Source organism: Salmo trutta, chromosome 34, assembly GCF_901001165.1.
Source record: "Salmo trutta chromosome 34, fSalTru1.1, whole genome shotgun sequence".
Taxonomy (NCBI): Eukaryota; Metazoa; Chordata; class Actinopteri; order Salmoniformes; family Salmonidae; genus Salmo; species Salmo trutta.
Genome location: NC_042990.1, coordinates 10122725 through 10139424, shown reverse-complemented (window position 1 = coordinate 10139424; position 16700 = coordinate 10122725). Strand labels below are relative to the sequence as shown.

Sequence of the window (16700 nt, the reverse complement as noted above, 5' to 3'; positions counted from 1 at the left end):
CTTCAATCAACTTTTGCCTGTCAGGTACACACATATTCACTGAAAGTGTTCTAGTTTTATTCACCCATTTTTATTTTTTTTAACCTTGAATAATCAACATTGTCCAGAAACGTCCCTGTTTAAATTCGAGTTTGATGGTCAAAGTTCACTTTTATGATCATAAAAAAAGTTGTACAAAACTTGATGTGCTCTTTGCTAACTTAACAAACACAAAACCGATACTATGAATGGATAACACTCCGATAAGTCCAACTAAACACACATAATACATAATATAGCATGGGCCCAATCATGCAATAGAATTATTACCTAGCTAGCTTCATACAGTAGGGGCAAGGTCACTCTTTAAATCATCTCAAAAGAACTACACTTCACACTGGGCTGCAATGTGATCCGGCACACCACATACAAAACTCTGGAATGAATAGTATGAAAAGCATGCAACGGGGATATGAATAGAAGGTGAAAGGCTATGCACATTCCAGACATGCATTAGGCATGGTATGCAAGGCCAACATATACAGAACATAGAGGAACTAGAGCACACAACATACGAACGTGCAAAGTGAAAATGTTACAAATGTATGCGCAAGTCCAACCTAGCAGCATATTTAGCAAGAGTAGGTCTATAGAAATGTCATATGAAACTACAACAAAAGCATGAATAGAAAAATAACTACCTCAAGGACCATTATAGAGTTGAATGTATTTTTACATGTATTTTTTACAGTACATGTATTTTACAGTACATATATTTTTACAGTAGATGTATTTTTACAGTGCATGTATTTTTATGGGTTGTACTTCCTGTAAACAATACAAATGCAGTATATGCTTCAAGATTTTTCCCATAGTCCTTCGCCCCTTGAATTAAAGCACATCCTGTTCTCTGTCCCCTAGCTGTTATGATCTGTGCTTCTTCTCACTCCTTTCAACAACTTGAGTGAAACAGAGAGACAGTGGAGAGACATTGCGGCCATTTTGTTTCTCTTGTTTTGCCGCCTGCAATGTGAACGAACCTTGATCCAATTTATACTGGTCAGTGGTGTGAAATGGCGGTCAGCCGGGGATACGAAGGGCTCTCCAGCCACTCGGGCCTCGTTGCAGCTGTGTTTAACTGCCCATAGATGAATATGACACTGTGCTGGTCCAGTATGTAGCCTACCAGCATGCCTAGAGCCGCGGCACACGGACAGGACACACACACACACACACACAGACACACAGATCTCTCGAAACCTCTATACTGTATTGTATGTGGCCCCTGTTGTTCTGTAACAAGTTCAAACCTCCATCCTATATATGGAATCATTTTTTATTTTTTCCATCGAGGTTATCATTGTTATAGTCTCCCCTGCGGTTTCAACTAATTCAAAAAACGAACACACACACACACACACACACACACACACACACACACACACACACACACACACACACACACACACACACACACACACACACACACAATTACACACACACACACAATTACACACACAATTGCTGCAGCATTACACAGACTACCAGTATATAAGGAAACGTTTTTTGACCAGTACAATCAGTGATTGTATGATTGCTCCAACGGGCAGTTGCTATGTTCTTACACAGTTATGTTCCCCTTTGACAATTTCTATTCCTCACAAAATGGATTTCCAGGGATATGAGCTGAAGAGATGACAATACGAACATGGATATGCTTGAAAAACCATGGTAACACTTGATTTACCTTATCTTACAGTACCTTATTTACCTGCAGGTATAATGGTTTATATCTTGTAAGTCTTGAAGCCTTGATAATAATGCTCATAAAATATATTTTTTTTTGTTTCAAGCTATAAGTAGTAATTGTTTAGATCATCTGAGAATTTAGCTAGATTATTCCTACATCATCTCCTATTGTGCTAGTCATTAGAGATGTAGGATTTTAATTTGAGCCAATCCTGCAGCAACAGGAAATGTTAATTATTATGTTGATTATAATTAAGGGACATTTTTGTAGGGGTTGATCCATTTTTTTGTAAGGGAAAATCAAGTCTGAAATTTCAAAGTGGAATTTACAAACTTCAGAAGGCTTTTTAAACCTCAAATACACGACATGTTTTAAATGTCCTGCATTGCAGGAAGGTTCTCCTGCAACAGGGGGATCAAATTAAGATCCTACATCCTGCTTTTTAGGCTACTCTGAAAAAACCTGAATCTGCAGAAATCATTTAATCAATTTGTATTATGTTTGATAATTCAAACAGATTTTATTTGTCTGATACATTTGCATTTGACCTCATGTGATTATTAATATAGTCAAACTTAAGAAGTATACAAGCCTGCTCTCTAAACAATTGGCCAGTTTGAGCATTTTACCAAACGGAACAAAGCAAGTCAAAGAACAGCAATGTATTTTCCATAGGACTTTCGGCCAACTCGAATCCTTGCCAACACACACTCACGCTCATTCAAACACGTTGTTTTTTGTCCTTGGCGACAATTGCCGTGCTTGACGACCATACAGTGCGGACATGGCAACACAACGTTCACCATCTGAGAGAGGAGAAGGACCTTTGTGTGTGTCATTTGGTGAGTGAATTAAGTGGTGGCAAGATGGTAAGAGGGTCCGCCGATGGAGGGAAGGTAAAAATAGAGAGATAAGAGACACACTTGACTGGGGGGCTGTGGCCAGCAACAGTCGCTGCTACAAAAGGAACTATGGCCCTCAATCAGCCATCCCGCCAACCCAAAATGGAGCTTGTTAACTGAACGACAAGACAGTGTTATAAGACAAGGCAGTCTTCTGTCTGTAGTCTGCGTAACTCGGGCTAGTCTGCCTCAGGGAATTGTGGGTGCGGATCACAGGCCCGAGGGCGACACACTGCGATGTTGCAAGAGAACCGATCGTCCAATCTCACTCCCCGTGGAATTTGTTGTACACCCGTTTGATTCCCCTGTTATCCCCAAATTCTGAATCTTCCCCTTTTAGCCCTAGTCCTACTGTGAGCGGTCACGCTTCAAGCTCAGGGATTTCTGGGCCGAATCCAGCAGCTCTCATAATAAATATATGTATCTGTTTCACACGTGTAAAAAAAGATGACTTTTCTACATATATATATTGTGCTTTTGCAGAGGGTCATTTTTACTGGCACTTGCTAGAATAACAAAAATATGAGGGGAGGGAATGACAAAGGAGGAACAGAGGGAATATGGAAGACCAGTGGGTGTGAATATATGGACACGTATGCTCATGTTTCCATTCGCATTTATATTCTCTGGCCTCTGGGGTTTATGTGTGTGACTCGGGCGTTGTGTTTGGAGTGCGGTTAGGTAAATAAAAAGCTGGGCGGTCTGCCTCTTAACCTCTGAAAACAGGGAGATGCAAATTTGAATCCCCCAGTGAGCCGAGCCAGAGAGAGAGGAGATAGGGGTGAAGGAAAGAAAGGGGGGAGCGGGGAAGAGGAGGAGGGTGCAGAGTGGAGGCAGCGGACATTGCAAAAGTGCCTCCGAAGCGCGCGGGTCGGTGCAACCCCTGTGAGGGGCCCCGATCGATACAAACTCAGAGCAATAAAGCTTTCTCCCTGTCATCTCCGCAGAATGGGGAAGGAAGGGAGAAGGGGGGGGGGTGAAAAACTGTTCCGCTAGCCAGACCAATTTCCTAACCCCCCCTCCATCCCCAAACCACCACCTTCTTCCTCTCTCTCTTTCAGACACTTCTTTTCCCCTCAGTTTTTCCACAGCTCTTCATGCCCACTTACATCACGTGTTATATAATTAATGGTGTTTGAATAAATAGACTCAATAATTAATCACTGTGATTTTAAAGAGATTGATAGAGCAGAAGACGGAACTGAGCAAGAGAGAGAGAGAGAGAGAGAGAGAGAGAGAGAGAGAGAGAGAGAGAGAGAGAGAGAGAGAGAGAGAGAGAGAGAGAGAGAGAGAGAGAGAGAGAGAGAGAGAGAGAGAGAGAGAGAGAGGAGAGAGAGAGAGAGAGAGAGAGAGAGAGAGAGAGAGAGAGAGAGAGAGAGAGAGAGAGAGAGAGAGAGAGAGAGAGAGAGAGAGAGAGAGAGAGAGAGAGGAGAGAGAGAGAGAGAGAGAGAGAGAGAGAGAGAGAGAGAGAGAGAGAGAGAGAGAGAGAGAGAGAGAGAGAGAGAGAGAGAGAGAGAGAGAGAGAGAGAGAGAGAGAGAGAGAGAGAGAGAGAGAGAGAGAGAGAGAGAGAGAGAGATTTAATTCAGAGCCAATTTAAGTCTAGGACAATCGATAGACCTATAAACCGAGCAATCTAACGCAGACCATAACACATACCGTAGATCACATTGTTTTGTTGGTTAGGAGGCGCTGTCATGTCGAATGACTGGCTGTCTGCGCTTTCATCACACTTTTGATGCTGATGGATATTCACAGCCGTTTATGTCCATAGAAATAGAATCTATTCATTCAAGTAATTCTATTCCTACATTTATCGCCCCTTGTTGTCAAGACAAGAGTGTCGCTCGACATTCTTATATCTGAAGCCTTTACACTTTCATTTTGGCCACATCCACATCTCTTTTTCTCCCTCTCTCTCGCTGGACTGTCTGTCCGTCGGCCTGTCTGTCTTGTCATTTTATTCTCTTGAGTCCTATCTGTTCCCTCTCTATTCTGAAGAGGCACTGTGTCTTTGTTACCCACATTGTCACCCCCTCTTCCTTCTGTCATTCTCCTTTTATTGGAAAAGCCCAATGCACTACTGTCCTTTCTCTCCATCCTTGTGAATTGGTCCCTTTATCCCTTCATCCCAAGTCTCCTGCACTCTCTCGCTCTCTCGCTCTCTCTGTCTCTCTCTTTCTCGCTCTCTCTCGCTCTCTCTGTCTCTCTCCTACTCTCCCTCTCCCTCCCTCTCTTTCTCTCTCTCTCCCTCTAATACTCTGGTCATCCCTCTTTCCCTTCTCTTTCCATTCTGTCTCCGCCACTGTCCCAACACCAGCTTTCCTTCCACCCTCCCTCTCTCCACCTCTTCCTCTCCCTCCATCTTTTTGCCTCCAGGCGTCCACCCCAACGAAGGAAAGGATGAAAGGATGAAGGGAGGAAAGTAACATGCAGAGGCTATTTCCCCTTCTCCTCCCCCCTCTCCCTCCATTTCTTTGTTTATCTTCATCCCTCCATCCCGCTCCCTGGGGAGGTCAGTAATAATGGTGGAGACGAAGTGAGGGAGGGAGGTGCGATTATTGTCTTGTTGGGAGTCAGAGCGATCGATCGGCCCAGAAATATGTGGTGCGAGAAAGAGGTACTGTATCGGATATAATAAACACTCCAGAGAGATGCATTCGCACACACACACACACACGACACATACAAACATACATCTGCACAAATAATTGCCTACCTGCACACACTCACTCTTGAGAGCCACTGAAAGAAACTCCACATTGCTGTAAGAGAAGCAAAAGAAAGACACAGTCCTTAAGGATTTTTTCAAAGCCATCCAAATATGTGAAGACACCTTGCAATGGTTTCAGAATGTCTAAACAACCTTTGCGTCATTCAGAGTTATGTTTTCTTCCTATTCAGGCTTATCAATGAGTTGGGCTAATGGATTGAAAAACATACTCATACTTAATGATTAGCACGCACCGAAACACACACTTACACACATCTACACACACACTCACACACAGGCACATACACACACAGGCCATACACAGTGATCTTTCACTGCTGTTGCCTGGCAACGTGCCTATGTGTCCTATTGGAGCACAGAGCTGTCCAGTGATGTCATGACCAACGCTGCTGTCCAGTGATGTCATGACCAACGCTGCTGGCCAGTGATGTCATGATCAACACTGCTGACCAGTGATGTCATGATCAACGCTGCTGACCAGTGATGTCATGACCAACGCTGCTGTCCAGTGATGTCATGACCAACGCTGCTGACCAGTGATGTCACAATCAACGCTGCTGACCAGTGATGTCATGATCAACGCTGCTGACCAGTGATGTCATGACCAAGGCTGCTGTCCAGTGATGTCAAGACCAACGCTGCTGACCAGTGATGTCATGACCAACGCTGCTGACCAGTGATGTCATGACCAACGCTGCTGACCAGTGATGTCAGGACCAACGCTGCTGACCAGTGATGTCATGACCAACGCTGCTGACCAGTGATGTCATGACCCCCGCTGCTGACCAGTGTTGCTGCACCCTGTAGCTCTGTGAACCGCGGATGAATAGGAAAGGAGATAAGGAACACGGTATAGGGAAAGATAGACGGATAGAGAGATAATGAAAGAGAGAGCGGAGTAGAGGAAAGCAGTGATAGGTGCAGAATGAGAGGGGGAAAAGTGATAGATGAGCAGCTTTCAATGTTGCTTTACAATCCAAGCTTTTCCGATGAATCTTATTAAGTCTACAAAGAAGTGGCCTAACGCTGCATCAATCCTTGTCAAGTAGTATATCCTCAGAAATGCACTGTTTTTTTCATATATATTTTTCCAGAGATTAATCTATTTACAGAAATGTATTTTCTTTAATATAAAACATCCAGAATAGTCTACATCTGAAGTTGTGAAAAGCAGTGGTAGAAATTGCTGAATGTGTGCGTGTGGTCATCGACTCCTAACAACTCCGCTTACGATCAACTCCCCTTTAAGACCGTACGGTCGGTCGTATGTCTTTTAGAAGAGACTGCGTTCTACTTTTAAACCTTTAGCTCCCCTCTGTAAAAACAGCCATTGTTCCGTTCCAATGTCTGTAAGCCAGGTCAACATGTAACCAGGTAGCACTGCAACTCCTTGCATCAGGTACTGAGTTACATTGGTCACTTGTGTGTCAGTGTGAGGCAGCTTGGCAGTGCATTAGCAGCAGTAGCAGTATAGGTTCTCGTCAATGGATAATGCAAAGGTCATGTCTTTTTCTCCATCTCCTCAGTGGGCCTGCTCAGATGCAATTCAGTAAGCCTTTACACTGACTTACCTATCTCTCTGACAGTTGGAATTCTTAGAACACAGATCCTATAATTATATATTGGTCCTCAGGACAATGATAGCGCATACATGGGGAATAGCAGTTAGCAGTAACATTGGATCCTGTGGGGGCAGAGCACAAGTGAGCCCCATAGACCACAGGGTCCCCACAGAGGGTCACCAGATGACTCCTCTCTGTGTGTGTGTGTGTGTGTGTGTGTGTGTGTGTGTGTGTGTGTGTGTGTGTGTGTGTGTGTGTGTGTGTGTGTGTGTGTGTGTGTGTGTGCTAGAGAGCGAGAGATGGGGGGGTTGGGGCCAGGGCCAAGCGAGGCAGGAGGCACGGGGTGAATAGGGTGTTTGCTGTTGGTCGGGGCCATGTGGCTGACCTCTTGACATCCACACGCCTGCCTGGACCCTCCGCTCTCCCCAAAAAGGCCCCCCTGTCGCCCCCTGAACCCCCTCACACTGCCCCCCTCCACATACAACACACACGTCGTCTGTCACGGTCCCCAGACAGGCGTGAACGAGGGGGAGCAAGACCCCTTCACTCACCCTCCTTCCTATCCGCTCCCCCTCTCCTCCTAATTCCCTGTCAGTGACCCTGAGCATCCCTCCCATCCCCCGCCTCGGCCCCGGTCAGCATCCCGCGCCGCCCAAAGACAGATACATCATCTGCCGAGAGGCCCCCCACTCCCATTAGCACTGATAGACTGGGGGCCCTCGCAGCCTGCTGGCCGAGGTATATAGGGATGGGCTGGGGGGGTAGGGATGGGCTAGGGGAAATTGGACCCCTGGTCAGAGGGGTGATGATGGGGGAAGTGGGGGAGTATGACTGTTAAAAACACACTTTTTATATGATTATTTTCATGTATTGTGTGGATGAGTTGATTGTGTGAATGTGTGTGTGTGTGAAAGCAGTTTTACATCTTTCATCTTCCAGTATTTCCATCTCCTCTTTTTAAATAAATGTTGTGGAGATGCAATGGATTTGAACCATATACTTGACAGCATACACGTTGAGCAGTGAGCAGTGTTTTGGTGGTTTTGTGATTTTCAAAGTTACAGACTGTCCGAGCTCTTACCATGCCAGAAGCAGGCAATACTGTCTATGTAATCAAACGTAATCTAAGGTAGTTGAATTGTGAGAGTGTAATTTGTAAGTCGCTCTGGATAAGAGCGTCTGCTAAATGACTTAAATGTAAATGTAAATGTATGTGCTGCTGTTATGAGAAAATACAGTGTGATATGATGTCCTACAGCAGTCAGTGACCTCCCTCAGAATCAGCAGGTTAGTGCTGCCACCATGTGGTGGTATTTAGCTACTGCAATTTCCTCAAAACCTTATAAACTGATCCAACAGATTCTCAAACGAAACGGAATTTCTGGTCGAAGTTTTAATTACACACAGTATGTAATGATAAGAAAGTACTGTATCTGCCTACATAGGCGACTGTGAAGAAGTGAGAATACGAAATTGGAAAAGAAGAGCGAGGCATGAGGTGAGTGAAGGCGAGCGGAAGGATATTTCTCCTCGTATGACCAGTAGTTTCCATCAGCCACCCCAAGCACTTTCCAACTGCGACACTTTCAGTCGTTCACTCGTTCTTTCCTTTTCGTCTTTGGGCTTGCTGTTTTCTCTTCTTCTGCCCAGCCTGCCACTTTCTTTCTCCCACTCTGTACGTTCTGAAACCACCTTTCCTTTCTTCCTCCCCCTCCTTCTCAGACATTGAACTTGATACTGACCCTAATACCCTTTTTTTTCAATTACTTTCTTGCAATTTGTACAAGTATGTGGTACATTTTCACAACTCTAAGCACAAAAATCTAAACAGATCATCAAAATGTCTCATGTTTCAAAACTCGAAGCACATTTTCAATTGACTAAGTACAAGAAACAAATTCACAAACTTGTTCACTGCACCAAATCACTCTTTCAATTTGTATACATATTCAATAAAAGTATCTGCTTTTCAAAATGCAATATTCACTTTACTTTTGATTTTCTGGTCATTTGTTTACAATACAATTTACTATCACTTAATCATACTGCTCAAAACGGATAACTACTGAACCAAAAGAATGTAGTGCTAGTTAACGTCCACTACCGGTCAAAAGTTTTAGAACACCTACTCATTCAAGGCTTTTTCTTTATTTTTTACTATTTTCAACATTGTAGAATAATAGTGAAGACATCAAGACTATGAAATAACACATAACACAAGTGTTAAACAAATCAAAATATATTTTATATTTGAGATTCCTCAAATAGCCACCCTTTGCCTTGATGACAGCTTTGCACTCTTGGCATTATCTCAACCAGCTTCACCTGCAATGTTTTTCCAACAGTCTTGAAGGAGTTCCCACATATGCTGAGCACTTGTTGGCTGCTTTTCCTTCACTCTGTGGTCTGACTCATCCCAAACCATCTCAATTTGGTTGAGGTCGGGGGATTGTGGAGGCCAGGTCATCTGATGCAGCATTCCATCACTCTCCTTCTTGGTAAAATAGCCCTTACACAGCCTGGAGGTGTGTTGGGTCATTGTCCTGTTGAAAAACAAATGATAGTCCCACTAAGTCCCACTAAGCCCAAACCAGATGGGATGGCGTATCTCTGCAGAATGATGTGGTAACCATGCTGGTTAAGTGTGCCTTGAATTCAGACAGTGTCTCTTCCTCCATGCTTTCCGGGGGAAAAACACATGCGGGGATCATGTGTTCACCCACACCGAGTCTCACAAAGACACGACGGTTGGAACCAAAAATCTCCAATTTGGACTCCAGACCAAAGGACAGATTTCCAACGGTCTAATGTTCATTGCGCGTGTTTCTTGGCCCAAGCAAGTCTCTTTTTCTTATTGGTGTCCTTTAGTAGTGGTTTCCTTGCAGCAATTCGACCATGAAGGCCTGATTCACACAGTCTCCTCTGAACAGTTGATGTTGAAATGTGTCTGTTACTTGAACTCTGTGAAGCATTTATTTGGGCTGCAATTTCTGAGGCTGGAAACTTTAATGAACTTATCCTCTGCAGCAGAGGTAACTTTGGGTCTTCATTCCTGTGGCGGTCCTCCAGTTTCATCATAGTGCTTGATGGTTTTTACGAATGCATTTGAAGAAACTTTCAAAGTTCTTGAACTTTTCCGTACTGACTGACCTTCATGTCTTAAAATAATGATGGACTGTCGTTTCTCCTTGCTTATTGAGCTGTTCTTGCCATAATATGGACTTGGTATTTTACCAAATAGGGCTATCTTCTGTATACCCCCCTAACTTGTCACAACACAACTGATTGGCTCAAACGCATTAAGAAGGAAAGAAATTCCACAAATTAACTTTTAAGAAGGCACACCTGTTAATTGAAATGCATTCCATGTGACTATCTCATGAAGCTGGTTGAGAGAATGCCAAGAGTGTGCAAAGCTGTCATCAAGGCAAAGGGTGGCTATTTGAAGAATCTCAAATATAAAATATATTTTGATTTGTTTAACACTTTTTTGGTTACTACATGATTCCATATGTGTTATTTCATAGTTTTGATGTCTTCACTATTATTCTACAATGTAGAAAATAGTAAAAATAAAGAAAAACCCTTGAATGAGTAGGTGTTCTAAAACTTTTGACCGGTAGTGTATATAATATGATCATTTTGTTATTTAACCAGGCAAGTCCGTTAAGAACAAATTCTTATTTACAATGACGGCCTACCCCGGGCCAAACCCTAAGCCGGATGATGCTGGGCCAATTGTGCGCCGCCCTGTGGGACTCCCAATCACGGCTGGTTGTGATACGGCCTGGAATCGAACCAGGGTCTGTAGTGACACCTCTAGCACTGAGATGAGGTGCCTTAGACCACTGCGCCACGCAGTAGCCAGAAACATGTGTCAGAAATGGGATATGAATCCACGCCTTCATTCGGAGACCAGAACTGCTGATAACTGCTGAACACTGTATCAACTTGACATCAATTTGTGTTGGAAGGTAAAACCAAATCATATATACAGTGCATTTGGAAAGTATTCAGACCCCTTGACTTTTTCCACATTTTGATATGTTACAGCCTTATTCTAAAATGGATTAAATACACGTTTTCCCTCATCAATCTACACACAATACCCAATAGCGACAAAGTAAAAACAGGTTTTTAGAAAAATGTGCAAATGTATTAAAAACAGAAATACATTATTTACATAAGTATAATGACCCTTTGCTATAAGACTCTAAATTGAGCTCAGGTGTATCCTGTTTCCATTGATCATCCTTGAGATGTTTCTACAACTTTATTGGAGTCCACCTGTGGTAAATTCAATTGATTGGACATGACTTTGAAAGGCACCCACCTGTCTATATAAAGTCCCACAGTTGACAGTGCATGTCAGAGAAAAAACCAAGTCATGAGGTCAAAGGAATTGTCCGTAGAGCTCTGAGACAGGATTGTGTCGAGGCACAGATCTGGGGAAGGGTGCCAAAAAATGTCTGCAGCATTGAAGGTCCCCAAGAACACAGTGGCATCTATCATTCTTAAATGGAAGAAGTTTGGAACCACCAAGACTCTTACTAGAGCTGGCCGCCCGGCCAAACTAAGCAATCGGGGGAGAAGGGCCTTGGTCAGGGAGGTGACCAAGAACCCGATGGTTACTCTGACAGAGCTGCAGAGTTCCTCTATGGAGACAGAATAACCTTCCAGAAGGACAACCATCTCTGCAGCACTCCACCAATCAGGTGTTTATGGTAGAGTGGCCAGACAGAAGCCACTCCTCAGTAAAAGGGACATGACAGCCCGTTTGGAGTTTGCACCTAAAAACTCTCAGACCATGAGAAACAAGAACTCTTTGGCCTGAATGCCAAGCGTCACGTCTCGAGGAAACCTGGCACCATCCCTATGCTGTAGCATGGTGGTGACAGCATCATGCTGTGGGGATGTTTTCAGTGGCAGGGACTGTGAGACTAGTCAGGATTGAGGGAAAGATGAACAGAGCAAAGTACAGAGAGATCCTTAATGAAAACCTGCACCAGAGTGCTCAGGACCTCAGACTGGGGGCGAAGGTTCACCTTCCAACAGGACAATGACCCTAAGCACACAGCCAAGACAACGCAGGGGTGGCTTCAGGACAAGTCTCAATGTCCTTGAGTGGCCCAGCCAGAGCCCAGACTTGAACCCGATCGAACATCTCTGGAGAGACCTGAAAATAGCTGTGCAGCAACGCTCCCCATCCAACGTGACAGCACTTGAGAGGATCTGCAGAGAAGAATTGGAGAAACTCCCCAAATACAGGTGTGCCAAGCTTGTAGTGTCATACCCAAGAAGACTCAAGGCTGTAATCGCTGCCAAAGGTGCTTCAACAAAGTACTGAGTAACTAATGTAAATACTAATGTAAATGTGATATTTCTGTTTTGTATTTTTAATAAATCAGCAAAAAATGAAAATATAAATGTTTTGTCCTAGATAAGGACTGTATAAGGAAACTGTAAAACTGGCATATTTCTCAGCATGCTCACAACCTGCCGTTGGATACAAATTATAAACAATGGTGCACGTCAAGTTATAGTCAAATACTGTATGGAAATGATGTTAACCATCTACGATTCTTTACATTCAGCACTTCAAAAAGGAGAGTTGTATCTTGTATTTTTTGCTATTGGATTAAATGTTATTTAAAATTACTAAATGGTGAGCCTATGAGCTATTGGTATTTCACGGAAAAAAAACTTGTATTATGCATGAATGACTCAGGCTGAAAGATGTCTTAAACCCAAATGAATGCAGGATCAATGATTCTGAACATAAGATCGGGGTATTACAAGTGTTATCAGTTCAGTGTTTTGTAATTAGGGTTTTGATAATATACCACTTACATCAGAGAAATGTGCCAAAGAGATTGAAAAAAACTGTCATAAAATTGCCCCGATGCCCCACACACTCCACTCCTCCCACTCTTATTTTTTACCAATATCCCCCTCTCTTTCTAGTGTTCTTTCCTTCGCTCATGCACTACATATGTTACAGGATGTGGCGGGAGGAGGATGGGGGTGTAGAGGGGGACGGTGAAAGAGTCGTAGTGGGAGGAGGAAGGATTAAGAGTGAGGTGATAAGGTAGTGCTCATCATCACCATCTCTTTAAACTCACATATTAGCATGTAGAACAGAGCTCAACCCTGAACCATAAGAGGCCTAATGTTAACATTTACGATGTATTATTTATCTAATTGTACTATTCAGGCTCAGCTATAGCTATTTTCATATCTACTACATCTTAGGCCTTGCGTGAAAGCGTGAATGTGGAAAGAAAGACAATAAAAAGAGAGGAAAGGCAAAAAAGAGAGAGAAAAAAGCAGCAAGGTCAGTACAGAAGAATGACTTTCTTGCTGTAAGATGGTGGCTATGGTGAACAATAATGTCTGATTCGCAGGTAAGTACTCCGCTCTTCGTCTTGCACTGCTAAATGGTCTCTCATGGGGTCGAGGCTTTGGGGGTTAATTAGCGTTGCCGTCAGTAACAAGCACTGCTAATTAGTGAACATCAAAACGAGCTCTGCCGGTCATAATGAAATGTCAGGTCATCTCTCCCGAGAAGGACCAACGTGTGTTTGTGCGCGCTTGCGCGCGTAAAGTATAGGCTCATGTACAGGCTACCAGGGTAACATTTTACCGCTACTTCTAGTGTATAACCATTGTTAGGCGGTGTGTATTTGGCGGTGTGTATTTACATGTCTTTGTGTTATTCTATAACACCCCCTCTCTTTCTGGGGATGGAGGCAATGCAATACGAAGACTAGTGATGGATAGTCAAGTATGTAAAGTAGTAGGCTATTCCATAAAAATGAATCACAGGACAGAGGCAGGGATTGGCATTAAGGTCATAAAGACACAAGTTAGGACTATGTTTTGGTTGCCCGAAGATTATGATCACTTTCCCGAAAATGTTAATGAGCTGTTAACACGCAGTCCTATACAGTAGGCCTATTGCCTGCCTTTCCCCTACACATAGGGGAGGAATAACAAAGATAAGTAGGCCTACTGACTTTTATTGATTTTGGTTGTCAGTAAAACAATCTCAGAGCAGGCTCAATTTGCCCACCTGCCATAATTGCCATAAATTGCGTGTCTTTCACGTTAACAATGGGGAGGGACCAGAGAGATCCGTTTTAGGCTAGGCTATTAGAATTCTTTGCAGTTTGGTTGTTTTCCCTCAGAGCAGCAGGCTCAACTTTTGCTGCATATAATCATGGGCCTATTTGTCTATAATTAGAGCCATTCGAATTGTAACACATTTAAACCAGTGACTCACCATTGTGTCAGTGTTGAAGGTGGAATAATTTAGGCATCCAAAAATAGCTAACTGAAATGGTAGACCTATAGAGGCTGAAAGGGTGGGTGTAAGATGCTCAGAGTTTCGCTGATATGCATAGAGGTGTATTACTGTAGAAAGTCTATTTGATCTCTTCTTCAAATAGGCTTTGTTGGTCACTAATGTAATAAAACCGTGCGTTCACTTTATTCTTTCGCAAACTATTTAGGCAAATTGATTGGCCCAATAAATGGCTCGAAATGAATCATTGCTCTTGAGGAAATCTGCAGGTATGCACAATTAGTCACGCGCAAATATGCAACCATAGCTCGATAGTAGGAAGAACACCGTCAAAACCAACGCTTTCGATAGATATTTCTATTTTCTCATGAATGTCGATAACCCAGGTAACTCTTGAATTATGTCAATGTTTGAACATGTGAAGTGTGTAGGTTTTTATAACAGCTAGGGTAAACGTTTATCTATTCAAATGTTGCTAATTAGTGTACATCAAAACGAACTCTGTCCGTGATAGTTGTAATGAAATGTCAGGTCATCTCTCCTGAAGAAGACCAACGTGTGTATGTGTGTGTGTGTGTGTGTGTGCGCGCGTAAAGTATAGGCTCATGTACAGGCTACCAGGGTAACATTTTACCGCTACTTCTAGTGTATAACCATTGTTAGGCGGTGTGTATTTGGCGGTGTGTATTTACATGTCTTTGTGTTATTCTATAACACCCCCTCTCTTTCTGGGGATGGAGGCAATGCAATACGAAGACTAGTGATGGATAGTCAAGTATGTAAAGTAGTAGGCTATTCCATAAAAATGAATCACAGGACAGAGGCAGGGATTGGCATTAAGGTCATAAAGACACAAGTTAGGACTATGTTTTGGTTGCCCGAAGATTATGATCACTTTCCCGAAAATGTAAATGAGCTGTTAACCCGCAGTCCTATACAGTAGGCCTATTGCCTGCCTTTCCCCTACACATAGGGGAGGAATAACAAAGATAAGTAGGCCTACTGACTTTTATTGATTTTGGTTGTTGTCAGTAAAAAAAATCTCAGAGCAGGCTCAATTTGCCCACCTGCAATAAATTGCGTGTCTTTCACGTAAACAATGGATAGGAATCCAGAGAGGTCAGTTTTAGGCTAGGCTATTGGAAAATGTGGAATTCTTTGCAGTTTGGTTGTTTTCCCTCAGAGCAGCAGGCTCAACTTTTGCTGCATATAATGATGGGCCTATTTGTCTATAATTAGAGCCATTCGAATTGTAACAAATTTAAACCAGTGACTCACCATGATGTTCAGTATTGAGGGTGGAAGAATTTAGGCATCCGAGAATAGCTCATAGAAATGGTAGACCTATAGAGGCTGAAAGGGTGGGTGGAAGATACTCAAAGTTTCGCTGATATGCATAGAGGCTTATTACTGTAGACAGTCTATTTGATCTCGTCTTCAAATAGGCTTTGTTGGTCACTAATGTAATAAAACCGTGCGTTCACTTTATTCTCTCGCAAACTATTTAGGCAAATTGATTGGCCCAATAAATGGCGCGAAAATAATCATTGCTCGTGAGGAAATCTGCAGGTATGCACAATTAGTCACGCGCAAATATGCAACCATAGCTCGATAGTAGGAAGAACACCGTCAAAACCAACGCTTTCGATAGATATTTCTATTTTCTCATGAATGTCGATAACCCAGGTAACTCTTGAATTATATCACTGTTTGAAAATGTGACGTGTTTAGGCTTTCGTAACAGCTAGGCTAAACGTGTATCTATTCAAATGTGAATATTTAGATTAGAGGTAAACACATCGAATGGAAGATGTCGGAGTTGTTTTTCATGACACGACGTTCATTTCGGGTTCATAAGGCCTAAAATGTATTATTATTTGAAATATAATTATTGCAGCTAATATACTGCAATTAAAACAACTGTAGACTATTACAAAATCGTATAAGACGTGCATGTAAATAGCGTAGCCTATTAGCTTGTTAAATGGCATGCGCTCCATCATACATCATTATTTGTGTCATTCATTGTAGGTCAAAATTAACCTTTTTTTTAAAATTAGTATTCAAGACAGATTATGAAAATAGTTTAGATTTTTTTTTAAAGGCTATATTTGGAGCATAATACATTTCTGTCAAAAACGTGTGTGCATAAATAAATTCACTTACATTTGAACTTGTAATCTATTGTAGAAAAATTACCGGTTGTAATCAATTGTCAAGGCCTAACGTTATGCAATTACATTCTCGAGGTATTTGACACAGATTCCCAAAAATATAGACTTAGCCTATATGAAATGAGTTACAGTTTTCCTCTTATCTCCAATTATGTGAAATATGTATTATTATCATTTGTATTGTGCATGTATTTATACAGTATGTAATGTATTTGGAAATCTTGAATACCACTTTCACATTTATGTTTGACGTGAAATTGTTTATTTTTTACGATTCTGTAAAGACATATGACTGTGT

At 42.5% G+C, this 16700-nt stretch overlaps 1 protein-coding gene across 5 annotated transcripts in view; it reads left to right on the top strand.

Moving 5' to 3' along the window:
* The window catches only part of LOC115173530 (POU domain, class 2, transcription factor 2-like), a 79227-nt gene that overhangs the window by 47790 nt on the left and 14737 nt on the right, over positions 1-16700 (top strand). The window contains exon 1 of one of the 5 annotated variants that reach the window (XM_029731709.1): positions 8275-8423. The exons of 2 other annotated variants lie outside the window; for them this stretch is intronic. Coding sequence is in view for 2 of the 3 variants with exons in the window: in XM_029731708.1 (XP_029587568.1) it covers positions 14596-14614 (19 nt within the window). In the remaining variant the exon portion in view is untranslated. Of the gene's footprint in view, positions 1-8274; positions 8424-14236; positions 14615-15822; positions 15915-16700 lie in introns of those variants that run through there. 2 more of the 5 variants (XM_029731708.1, XM_029731707.1) reach the window with 2 other exon arrangements.